General features: G+C 41.8%; 1 protein-coding gene across 1 annotated transcript in view; it reads left to right on the top strand.

Annotated features, from left to right (window-relative positions):
• jak2b (Janus kinase 2b) overlaps positions 1-10,447 on the top strand; it is a 28,735-nt gene extending 18,288 nt beyond the window's left edge. The window contains exons 14-24 of the mRNA XM_080433852.1: positions 541-668; positions 1,556-1,694; positions 3,633-3,784; positions 4,538-4,688; positions 5,122-5,258; positions 5,763-5,952; positions 6,711-6,835; positions 7,452-7,624; positions 8,335-8,452; positions 9,250-9,363; positions 9,821-10,447. Coding sequence (XP_080289978.1) covers positions 541-668; positions 1,556-1,694; positions 3,633-3,784; positions 4,538-4,688; positions 5,122-5,258; positions 5,763-5,952; positions 6,711-6,835; positions 7,452-7,624; positions 8,335-8,452; positions 9,250-9,363; positions 9,821-9,928 — 1,535 coding nt within the window. The 3' untranslated portion in view covers positions 9,929-10,447. The remainder of the gene's footprint in view (positions 1-540; positions 669-1,555; positions 1,695-3,632; positions 3,785-4,537; positions 4,689-5,121; positions 5,259-5,762; positions 5,953-6,710; positions 6,836-7,451; positions 7,625-8,334; positions 8,453-9,249; positions 9,364-9,820) is intronic.
• The last annotated feature ends 2,914 nt before the right edge of the window (positions 10,448-13,361 follow it).

Genomic DNA, 13,361 nt, shown 5'->3' with positions numbered 1-13,361 from the left:
TCACAAGCATAGTAATACAAATAAACCCCCCCCATCAGCCTCCCGTCAACATGCTCTATAAGCTTATGGTGAAATAATGTCAAAAGTCACCCAAGCCACCTGATAATCTGTGTTATCCCGAGAGGCGGTGGGCTGTGATCAAAGTGTGGCCCACAGAAGGCTATTCTTAGTGGGATTCCGATAGGTAGCCCCAAGGAAGAAACCCTCTTAAGTGCCATGCACAAGTATAGCCTGATTTATACTTGAAGGCATCTCTGCACAGAAAAACTTATTTTTGACCTGAACCTGCATGTGTCTGCATAGGACAAGCTTTGGGTCTTTTCTTTTAACAGGATATGTTGATGTAATGTATATTGTAGTAATGATAATGTTATTCATAGCACACATTGTGTACATCCAATGTAGCTGAACATGTTTCATAATACTGAGAATATTCAACAAACGATGTAAAAATGTTATAAGAAAGTAAGCTGGTTTGGATTTAGGACGTTTGATACGGATCCTGCGGTGAAGTTGATCTGAGTTCCTACATGATTTCAGACATCATGGTGCAGGAGTACGTGAAGTTTGGCTCCCTGGACTTGTACCTGAAGAAGAACAAGAACACTGTGAACATTCTGTGGAAACTGGAAGTGGCCAAACAGTTGGCCTGGGCCATGCACTTCCTGGTAAGAAATGCACTTCCTGGTAGGGACATGCACTTCCTGGTAGGACATGCACTTCCTGGTAGGATGCAATAGCAATTCAATAAAATGTTGCAAGCATTTTTGCGACGGTGGCAATGAACCAACTGGAAGAAATGACAGGCAAGAAACCAGGCTATAGGGTGGATGGCCGGCCATCTACCTTGACTGTGTCGGGGTGGAAAGAGAGAGAGGAGAGAGACGGAAGAAGAGGCAGAGCGAAATAGAGAGTGAGAGACGGAGAGAGAGATAATAGCAACAACAATTGTAAAATTATGATGATAACGATAGCTGGTATAACAAGATGACAGCAATAACAACAGCGGGGATAACAATAGTATATTATAATAGCGTGCAAGAGAGAGATTCAAGCAATAGCATCAACAATAGTAAGACTATGCTGACAGCAATTACAATAGATATATAGTATATTATAATAATAATAATGGCGTGCAAGAGAGCGATAACAAGCATTAGCAACAGCAGTAGTAAGAACTATGACCGCAGTAATGATAATAGAAAGCAAAAAGTCAGAACAGGACAACAATATCAAATATACATAAGTTGCGTGCTCAAAACAAAAAATAAAAACATTGTTGGATATGCAATTAAGAGACATCATTTCATTATCCATCCAATTAGCAAGTTCATTTAATCGGGCCATTTTCCATCTGGCCTTCATGCAGGGGAACTCTGCTTCATTATTTATTTGATTAAAGTGCTACCATCTTCATTACGCTAAGCCCTTTATCCATCAGAAATTTGTTTGCATTCATCTGTTCTAATGCCTCTTTTAAATTATGTTTGACATACACACTAGTTCATACTTACAGTAGCAGGATTCTGACTGTTCTGTCTCTCTGCGTCTGTAGGAGGAGAAGAACCTTGCGCACGGGAACGTTTGTGCAAAAAATGTTCTCCTCATCAGAGAGGAGGACCGGAGGAATGGGAACCCTCCTTTCATCAAGCTCAGTGACCCAGGAATTGGCATCACTGTCCTGCCAAAAGAGAGTGAGTTGCTGGCCTTCCTCTACTTAGCAAGTGTCTGTGTGATTCCCTGCTTTGGCCAGCAGAGGGCAATCAGCCAAGTAGATGTTCCACATCTACTTGGCTGTAAATGCATCGAAGGGTTTTGTTAAATTAATGTGACATTTGTTTTTGTTTTCACTCTTTTTCTTTTTCTTTTTGTATCTATAATTTGAGCTTAAATCAAACTTAAAAGATAACATTTGGAGAAACGTTCCAATGCAATGGTGTATGAAATTCATGATTTATTTTATTTTAACCCATTAAGACCTGGAACTGTGTCATTTTTAGATTTGAGCTAAAAAGCATTATTTTACACTTTAGGCTATTCAAAAATAGCAGATCTACAAGCTCATAGCGCGGCACCGAGTGCCGCGCTACGAGCTTGTAGATCTGCTATTTTTTAAAATTCGTGAAAATGTGTGCAAATCTTTGAATATATATATATATTTTAAAGCGAACATTTTTAACTCAAATCTTTGCTTCTGGGGGGTCCCTGGAACAAAATATTTTGATGGGCGGCCGCGGCCAAATACATATCATTCTGGGGGTCCTTGACATGAAAAAGTTTGAGAACCACTGATATAGAAACATACGTTTTTCAGAAAACTGTTGGGATTTAGATGGGATGTAGAATCGGCTTCAGGTCTTAAAGGGTTAATATAAAGAGAGTCCTTTATTATCATCATCATCATTATTTAAATTTGATACAATTTGTGTATAACGTTGTGAACCAGGGGGTGTGATTTTTCTCACATGATTCATTAGTTCAAATATTTGTTGTGGGAAGGAAGGCTAAATGTCTGTTGAACCTAGTTGACTGTTGCACCATAGCTGTCTGACTGTTGCACCATATTCTATGCATGAACAACAGTCACCTTGTAGACGTGGAGTTTCTGGTGCCAGTTCAAATCATCCTGGTTGATGTGGCAAAAAAAACTGTGCGGTTGTAATGGAGACCCTGGCTATTTCCTCTAATCGTGTACCGTCCACCTAACCATGTCCTGGGGGCACAAATACGGTCGTGTGGACTGTATTTGGAACCCCCCCTTTTTGAACGACCCCCTGGAACCCCTATAGGGGAAAGGGGTTCCAGGGGCTCCCAAGAACATTTTACAGTTTAAAAACACTTTAAAGGGACACTTCACCCAAATAAAAACTTTGTTTCAATGGATTAGTCACCCCGTGGAGACTTGAATTCATGGATATTTTTTTAGTTTTTTGTCTCATTCCTAAGACAATAATTTGATGACCGGCAGCGGTTCCGGTAGGAGACACAACGAGTCTCCGTTGTGTCTCCTACCGGAACCGCTGCCTACCGGTCCGCTGGTCATCAAATTATTGTCTTAGGAATGAGACAAAAACTAAAAAATATCCATGAATTCAAGTCTCCATGGGGTGACTAATCCATTGAAACAAAGTTTTTTTGGGGTGAAGTGTCCCTTTAACTGTATTTTATACTTCAGCTGTTCAAAAATAGCCAATCATTTCACAATTATTAGTATTTATTTTTAAACATTTTAACAACACAAATCTTCCCTTATGGGGGTCCCTGGCACAAAATCTTTGCACATGAGGGTCTGCAGCCAAATGCATATCAATGTGGGGGTTCTTGACATGAAAATGTTTGAGAGCCACTCCTGTAGGAGTCACTAGCGACAGAGATTGCTTTCCCCACCCTCTAAACACGGACAATTGTATTAATTGTGACGCACCACAGAGTATTTAATCCCCTAGTCTCCGGTTGTGGGCAGGAGCTTTACATCTGTGCAACCCGAGTGCCCCCTGGGATGCCCTTTTATTCAATGACAGATTAAGTAATTTCAGAAGGATTTTCATTGCGCTGGATCTTATTTCTTTAGATCACGGAATCAAGTCTTATGGGAGATTGTTCTGAACCGTTTTGTCTCGTTTGTGGTCCAGTCCTGATCGAGCGAATCCCGTGGGTGCCTCCCGAATGCATCGAGGACCCTGCCAGTCTGAGCCTGGCGGGAGACAAGTGGAGCTTTGGCACCACGCTTTGGGAGATCTGCAGCGGAGGAGAGAGACCACTGGGAACACTGGACAACTCCAAGGTCAGGACAGAACACGCTTCGCTGACCATGGGGTGATTTAGGCTCTGCTCCATAGGGACTGAATATTATAAGTAAAATATTTAAAGAAAACCAATGATAATACCTTGCAACATGAAAAGACATCACCAAACATCCGGAAAATTTATAAAGAACAAGAAACATAAAAACGTCAGATAATATACGATACATTGGCCAAACCGATGTATTGGTCGGGCTCTAATACCGACATAGCATTGTGCCCTTTGCTTTGGGTGTATGTCACACCATGTCTTATCACAATGACAATGGGAAGCATGGTGCTGCCCTAGTGTGAAACGAGGTTATATGTACTGTATTTTAACTAAATAACAAAAACAATATGTGAAATAGTTAACTGAAATAGAAAAGTAAAAAAGGCTTCATCATTGTCAATTTATTTCAAGTTATTTCATTCTGGACATAAGCCTTGTATTTTGGGTGGATATGAATTGGGGAGCAGACATTTCTACCACACAGATTGACCTCACATATTTGCTTTGAAGGGGGAAATTCTATTCCATTTAAATGGGGATTGGGGACCAAAACAAAGCGGCACCGCAAAACCGGATCGCGCCAATCCGGAAAGAGGATTATTATTATTTTATTTTTTCAGTAGGCGTGGCCTAGACCGGATCACAGGTCTTTAGTAACGCATACCAGGCTTTCCTCCGAGGTGGAAAGACTGGTGACGTGAGGTTAGCGTACACGCTAACACCCGGGGTTCTCTGCTCACAGAAAATCCTGTTCTACGAAGACCGGCACCAGCTGCCCGCCCCGAAGTGGACGGAGCTGGCTAACCTGATCACCAGCTGCATGGACTACGAGCCCATGTTCAGGCCCACGTTCCGCGCCATCATCCGGGATCTCCACAGCCTCTCCACGCCCGGTCAGTGACACTGACACACCCCTCTGCTACACAATCACACATACAGGGGCGGAATCTCAAATGGCTTGCCACCACTGGTGGAAGAAGTACTCTGATACCACAATATAGAAATACTCTGTTACGAGTAAAAGACCTGTATTCAAAATGTGACTTGATTAAAAAGTGTAAAAGTATTGGACAGTACCAAAGTAAAAGTAGTCACATTTTTCACAAAGCGCCGCAATACCACGTATTGTGAGCTTGTAGATCAGCTATTTTTTTTATTTATTCGTAACCCTTTGTCGGTTTGATTGTATTCGGTAGAATAACACCTAGAAGGGGTCCTGTGGTAATTCTTTACATTTTAATAATGACAGAGTCGACCAAGCGAGCGACTTTGGCCGAATGGAATGAACGTGACTGTGGATACTGACAGTACATTTGCGTTCCACAGACTACGAGCTGATTGTGGAGAGTGACATCCTGCCCAACAGGACAGGAGGCAGCGGCTGGGTGAGTGGAGCCTTTGAGAACCACGAGCCCGCCCAGTTTGAAGAGAGACACCTCATATTCCTACAACAGCTGGGCAAGGTAACGCCTCATCACGCCTCTTCACTGATAAAACGGCAAATTACATCGGTTTTATGACGATGATGTGAAATACACAGTATAATCCTCAGTGTTCATTTAGATCTGAGAGTGTGACTGTCAAATAATATAGTCATTATGTACAAATGGAACAAAAAGGGTCCATTGTACATACTGTAAGATGGATATCTTTTTTTAAATGAATGCTTTAGTTAGTTATCTAAAAGATGCACATGCTTCTATTTTTGTTAAAGAAAAGCGGTTGATAGGCTTTGCAATGCTATTATTATAGGCACTGATGATGAATGATGTCATTGTGATTTATTGTCAGCTGATCAACGTACAGTATTTATGTGTAAAAGCCTTTGATCTTATTGATCCATTCTATTAAAAACAATAACTGAATTAATTTTTTCCTGGGGGGATAGAATATTCAGATATTCTTTAATTAAGACCAGTTTGGTCTGATTTGGGCCAGTCATGTTCTTATTGGTTTCTCCCTCCCAGGGTAACTTTGGCAGCGTGGAGATGTGCCGCTACGACCCTCTGCAGGACAACACGGGGGAGGTGGTGGCCGTGAAGAAACTCCAGCACAGCACGGCGGAGCACATCCGCGACTTCGAGCGCGAGATCGAGATCCTCAAGTCACTCCAGCACGAGAACATCGTCAAGTACAAAGGCGTGTGCTACAGCGCAGGTACAGCTGGCCGCTCGCTCATTTCATCGCGCCGCATTTTGCATCTCGCACCGTCGATGTGTATTCAGCTGTCATCGGTAATAGTGATGTGTCGTTCATGATCGATTCGTTCAAAATAACTAGTTAATTTGCCATGAACGCGAACAAGCTCGTTCACTTTCTGAAACTGCTACGTTCACGCGCGACGTAAAAAGAAACGCTCCCGCATGGTGTTTGACACACATTATAAAACATACATTAACCATTTTAGCCTTATTTTATACCTAGGCTATTTGAAAATAGCAGATCTACAAGCTCACAACGCGTCACTTCGCGACGTGTTGTGGGCTTGTAGATCGGCTATTTTCAAATATGTTAGCACTTTTACTTTTGGTACTTTTAAGTATATTTTGATGCCAATACTTTTGTACTTTTACTCGAGTAAATTTTGAACGCTAGAAAATAGCGCTACTGAACGAGAACGTGAACGAATCATTTGAACGAAACATTGCCGTGAACGTGAAATGAACCTTTTTTCCCACCACTAGAGGAATGGCGTGTTCCTCCACATGCGTTAAGCCCTCCCGGTGAAACTCCTCATTGTCAGGTGAAAAGAAGTGACTGTTGACTCTCTGTATGTCAGAGGAGACATGTTGTCTACATCCTCCCCAAGGCAAACAGTAGTGGTCAGCAGCAGTGACAGTCAAGGACTACATGGTGGAATTGTGAATTGTCGAAAAGTAATTTATGGTTCTGTTATTTTGTCCTTACTTCCCCAGGCCGCCGAAATCTCCGTCTCATCATGGAATACCTGCCCTTTGGAAGTCTGAGAGACTATCTGATCAAGAACAAGGAGAGGATAGACCACAAGAAGCTGGTGCATTACACCTCTCAGATCTGTAAGGTACACAGAACCACTGACTGAACCTCCGTTTTTTAGTCCCGTGGGGATGCAACTGGAGAGGCATCCATTTTCTCAGAAATGACCAAGATCTCAAGCTGCACCAGTTCATTGATTACTTCATAGTCTATTACTAGGTTTGTCCACAGTCTTGCATCCAGGTGGTAGTCTGTATTTACTTTCCATTACACTGTCAAATCCTTATTGTTCATTTAACTGTGGAGAGTTTACAAATGGTTAAATTAACACTGAGGATTTTACTATGTAGGGTCACTGACATTTATTTTGTATGTTTTATTATACTCAATGAGGAGACTGTGTGCAAATCTAGTACCTGTGATTAGGCCAGGTGCTTGATATCAAGGCAGGAATCAAGCAAAAAGTTTAAAAGAAATCCACAAAGGTTAAAGCTCCCAAACAATTTTATTAATGGTGCCTTTAATAAAAAATGTTTGGGAACTTTAACCCAGTGTGTGGATGTTTTAACTTTTTGTTCTTTTATTATACGGAAATGGATCCCATAATGACATTTCATACACAGCATGTCCTGTGGTTTGAAATGGCAGTCATCACGATCAGTTCCTCATCACAAGGCTTTCTCTCTCTTGTAACTAAACAGGGCATGGAGTACCTGTCGAATAAACGGTACATCCACAGAGACCTGGCAACCCGAAATATCCTGGTGGAGAGCGAGCTGAGGGTCAAGATCGGAGACTTTGGTCTCACCAAAGTTCTGCCACAAGACAAGGAGTATTACATGGTGAAAGAGCCCGGAGAGAGCCCCATCTTCTGGTAAGGCTTGCTCTGGAATGTTAATTTAAAGGGGTTGTTAGTGATGTATTTATGTTAAATCGCTCTATATTCCAATAGTAATCGAGAGAGAACTCTTGCAAGATACAGGATGGGTTTGGGATACCAATTTTATCCAATTGGGAGACTCGACTCATACAAGATACAGGATAAACAAGTTGGAAGTGATGAAACAAAAACAAAATTGGAACTAGAACACTTGAAGCTAATAAATTAGCTTTGTGGGGTTGTCCTTCCTGATTGGATAAAAACATATTTTCTGTTTGTTTGCTAAAGAGCTGGAGAGATAGCCCTGTTACTGAAAAAAAGAAGTTTGTTTTAGCAATTATAACAATTGGAATATAAAGCTTTAACATTTCAACAAAAACACATCACGTGACGAAGTGTAATCTCTTCTCTCAACTAGTTCTATTTTTCTATAAAGTAAGAGCTGTTTTTTCTACTCTTCTCTCTGTTATATGAGTGATATAACAGAGAGACCATTTTCTCTTCAATTTAGCCGTTATACCAATTGACTCCTCCCCACGCACATTTCTGTGTGTTGTCATTGCTGTCGTGTCCTACTGCACTCGCAATACCCTCGCGGCCCCAGTGGTCCCCGGCCCACAGCTTGAGAATCACTGGTTTAAGTTATTAAATGAGGCCTATGACAGCAGAGGAGGTGATGCGGTGTGTTTGATGTCGTTGTCCAGGTACGCCCCAGAGTCTCTGACAGAGAGCAAGTTCTCAGTGGCGTCTGACGTGTGGAGTTTTGGAGTGGTGCTCTATGAGCTCTTCACCCACAGCGACAAGAACTGCAGCCCTCCTGCTGTGAGTACCAACACACACACACACACACACACACACACACACACACACACACACACACACACACACACACACACACACACACACAAACACAAACACACAGTTCCGGGTGAATATAAATCTTTCCTGTAACTTTCAGCAGCAAAAATAAAGAAATAAAGTGAATATTAAAAGATTGGGTTTACACTCACTTTAGGACAGTTCTGGGACGGCGGTGAAAAAAGTTTGTCTGGAGCCCTGCACAGTGCACGCACACACGCACGCACGCACGCACGCATGCACGCACACACACACGCAGATGCATTCATATAAAGATTTTCCATGCAGTGCTTGTTCAACTACCATAGAGAGTGTGTCCTAACACTGCTGAACACACCTGGAAGCTGATGTCAATCGAATATCTCTGGCAGCAAAGTTGCTTCTTTACCAATAGGTTATCTACTAGCACGGGCAGCTAGTGACATCCAAGATACTGGCAACAGAACATGGCTAAGCACAGTGGCATAGGAGGACTGTAGGATCGTTAGTCCTAGAAGTATACATATTTGTTGTGTTCTATCTATAGGATATCTTTGGCATATGTTGTCAGCCATGTTTGTCCATAACATGGATGCATGATAATATTATTATTATAGGCTGTCGGCACAATATAATAACATTATTTGGATATGAACCAGCCTGTGTTTGGGGGCCATATTTCACATTTAGAAAAATAAGCTACTTGGATCTCTTTGTGTATCTTATATCTAAGAGACGGCTAACTGTGTCACTGTCCCCCCCCCCCACCCCCCCCTTCCCAGGTCTTCATGTCCATGATGGGCAACGACAAGCAGGGCCAGCTGATCGTCTACCATCTGTTTGAGCTGCTCAAATCAGGCAGCAGGCTGCCTCAACCCCTGGGCTGCCCTGTGGAGGTAGGATATCGCAGGGAATCGTAAACCGTACTGACCGTACCGTGTCTTGTCTGTTGGAACTCATGTGGATGGCTGGGTTTTCATAAAACCTGGTGGGAATGATCAAATCACGGTCAACATTAATGCCAGGCTGGGGTGTCCGAGTGGTGTAGGTGTAGGGCAGTGTTTCCCAAACAATGGGTCGGGATCCATTTTTGCGTAATGGACCCATTTCTATGGATCTCCAGGTGGCACCACGTATTATGGAGGAGACCGATGGTTATCTAACAAAAATACATTGGGGGGAGGAAAAAAATGGGTGGGGAACATTGTCTTTGCAAATATTAAATTTCACCTCTTGTGGGCTGTTTTTAGTGTCAATGGTGACAGAGATGTGACTGTGAATGTTGCTATATGGTGATATCTATTTGGAATGTTATCTTTTCAACCCCTGTTTGTTTTTTGTTTTTTTCCTCAGATGCATGAGATAATGCAGGAGTGCTGGGACATCGACCCCTGCTTGCGTCCCTCTTTCAAGGAGCTGGCCCTGCGCGTCGACCTGTTCAGGGACAGCAAGGAGATGTAGACAGACAGAGAGAGAGAGATGGCACCCTCTCTGTTCGACGGAGGAACTGCTGTATACCCTGCATCCACTTGGCTGCCATGTCGGTCGGTGCCCTGTTTGTGGCAAGAAGACAAAGCCCGGATTAGTGCCCTTCTCCTGCTGTGTGCCATGGCCTAGCGAGACTGCAGACTCTAGCCCAGTGTTTCCCCAACCTCGGGTGGCCTTGTCTGTTTGGAAGCAGTCCACATTTTTTTAAAACATGTTGCACGAAACCATAACTTACTTTCATCCACTTTCTATCTGTATGTTCTCGATGTGATATCAGTTAGTGATGTGTCGTTCATGATCGATTCGTTCAAAAGAACTAGTTCATTTGCCGTGAAGGTGAACGAGCTCGTTCACTTTCTGAAACTGTTCGGTTCACGCGCGACGTAAAAAAACAACGCTCCCGGGATGGTGTTTTACACACATTATAAAACATACATTAAACACTTTAGCCCTATTTTATACCAAGGCTATTTGAAAATAGCAGATCTACAAGCTCACAACGCGTCGCATCGCGACGCGTTGTGAGCTTGTAGATCGGCTATTTTCAAATATGTTAGTACTATATTAGTACTAGTATATTTTGATGTCAATACTTTTGTACTTTTACTCGAGTACATTTTGAACACTAGAAAATAGCGCTACTGAACGAGAACGAATCATTTGAACGAATCATTGCCGTGAACGAAATCGCTCGTTCACTAAAATGAAAATGTTTTCCCACCACTAATCAGTCCAACTTGTCATACAGGGGGGGGGGAAAAAATCTAAATGTTGCAAAAAATAGCGATCCACAAGCTACGTCGTCTATTTTTGCTATCAGTCTTAACGAGAATTATGTAGGTGTTAAGTGGTTAACATGTCTGAAATACACTAGTGTGTGCGTACACGTGCACGACGTGTGGGGTGGGCTCAGCGTTGGTCAGATGTAAGAAGGGGGGCTCAGAGATAAAAAAAAGGTTGGGAACCAACTGCTGTAGCCAGTCTACTGCTAGGACTAGAGCCTGATTTATACTTTGTCATATGATGGTGTATAAATTAACCAATTTAAGCTTTATTATATATTTGCGGCAGTGTCATGCGGCGAAAATAGCTGATCTTGCAGCGTACGGTGTCGAATCGCAACGCTTTGTACGTTTGTAGATCTTCTATGTTTGGAAATTACTGTTCAGCAAAGTGTGTGTGTGTGTGTGTGAGAGAGAGAGAGAGAGAGAGAGAGAGAGTGTTTGAGACATGTAGCTAGCAGGGCTAGCTCTCCACCATCCCCTTCTCCTCTGAGCTAAAGAATGATGGACTTGAGAGGGTTTTGTTTTCTTATGTTTGTAAATAACATATATTTATGTACATATGTCCAAAAGATTTTATAATTTTATAAAAATGAACATACTTCAGGCTATATTTGAACTGATGGCAGTCAGTGTAAATGAAGTATATACAGAAGTGATTAAAAAAAAAGAAAATCTATTTTTATTTTTTATTTTTATTTTTTTCTCCCAATGTGATGCAGGTGGTGTGCGAATTAAAGATGACAGTTTTATTGAACACCGTTCTTTTATCCGCTTTTGTATTTGTTCGAGAGCTTTCATGGGCTGGTATTGAAAGCAGGCCAATTGGAAAGGAGAGAGAACTAAATGGTAGATCTTGTGCAGGTATTTTGTTCAAGTATAAAATAGGGCTTGGGAGCACTTCACACATTTTCAACCTTATTTTCATAGTATTGGTCCTCACTAATGTAATAAGATGGCACCATTTCTGTCTACTAGCTCTGTCTCAGCAGTGGCCAGTGAACCGTTCAGAAACCTGCCTACCAATGACTTCATCAATGGGTATGCAAAAAAAAAGAAACGAGTGAAGACCAAATGGGTTAAGTGCTCCTTTAAACCCATTAAGACCTGGAACGCATCTGTGTCACTTTAGAGTTCTTTGGCTATTCAAAAATAGCAGCTCTACAAGCTCATAGCGCGGCACCGAGTGCCGCGCTATGAGCTTGTAGATCTGCTATTTTTAAAAAATCTTGAAAAAATTTTTTTTGATTTTTTTCAAAAAACTTTTAGGATTTAGAAAACATTTTTAACCCAATGACTGCCAATCGCGTAGATCTACGCAAACCTATTTAAAGGAGACCAAGGAGATATGATTTTTCGAAGATCTAGACTCCTATCCACTTCCTTGTTAACTTAAGACTTCAAAATTCTGTATCTCGGCGTACTGAGTCCTGAGTACTTTTTTTTTTTCAATGAAAAATCTCTGGCACTGGGCAAACGCGGCCAGAAATAATTCAGGCAGTGAATGAGTTAAGAATCGCCTCAGGTCTTAATGGGTTAAGTGTTTGAAAATCACTTGTTTTTCAGTATAAACTGCACAGCAGCCAGGATATACAGGCCCCAAGAACGGTAGTATCAGATTTGATGAGTTTGTAGTGTGGGTAGGGTCCACCTTGTTTAGTCTAGTTCTAGAGAACACAGGAATGGTGAAGGTCACAGAGCATGGTGTTATGGGCCAGCGGGGCGGAATAACTGCTTCCCAGCTAGATGTGGGAACCAGTCATGAGTGCCGTCTGTACAGCAGCTTAACACACTGAGGATATCATGGCTGTTGGGTGGAAACCTTGTATGTTCAATATATCCAATATTTCAGTTTTTGCCCTCTGACTATTATGAGATTTAGTCACAAGCTCTAATACCCTTCATTGGCTTACCACTTAAAGGGATAGTTCACCCTCAAAATTACTTTTTCTATCTATTAGTCACCCCATGGAGACTTGAATTCATGGATATTTTGTTGATGATATTTTGTTAATGACCGGCAGCGGTTCCGATAGGAGACACAGAGTCTCCTTGTATCTCCTACCGGAACCGCTGCCGACCGGTCCTCTGGTCATCAAATTATTGGCTTAGGAATGTGACAAAAACAAAGTATCCATGAATTCAAGTCTCCATGGGGTGACTAATCAATAAATAAAAACAGGGTGAACTATCCCTTTAAAGGTGGTGTTCCTATTTTGAGCATGTCATATGTGGAAAATCTTCTAAAACGTAAAGAAAATAGATGCTAATTCTTCTTTTAAGTATAAGTTAGGGCTTAAATGGTTAAATATTTGTAAAAACCCACAGGGAGACAAAGTGTGACCTTTGATCCATTAAAATAAAGGGGAAAAGAGGATTATTCCACCCAACAGTGACAAAGGGTTTGCCAGCATTGATTTAATAATACAATAATGCTGGTAGGACACACTGTACTGGTTTTGGATAAGCCTTCACAATAACTTATTTTCCTTTCTGTGATATACTTGCCCTGTGGGCAAGTATATCACTTGTTATACCCATCACTTGTTATACCCAAGTTCATGAGGTGAACTTGCATAATTATCTCATAGTTCTGTTTTATAGAACATTGTGCTGGACAGATC

The sequence above is a fragment of the Gymnoscopelus braueri genome (assembly GCF_963280865.1).
Source record: "Gymnoscopelus braueri genome assembly, chromosome: 7".
Classification (NCBI taxonomy): domain Eukaryota; kingdom Metazoa; phylum Chordata; class Actinopteri; order Myctophiformes; family Myctophidae; genus Gymnoscopelus; species Gymnoscopelus braueri.
The sequence above is the reverse complement of the archived record's forward strand: the minus strand, read 5'-3'. Positions and strand labels throughout refer to the sequence as shown.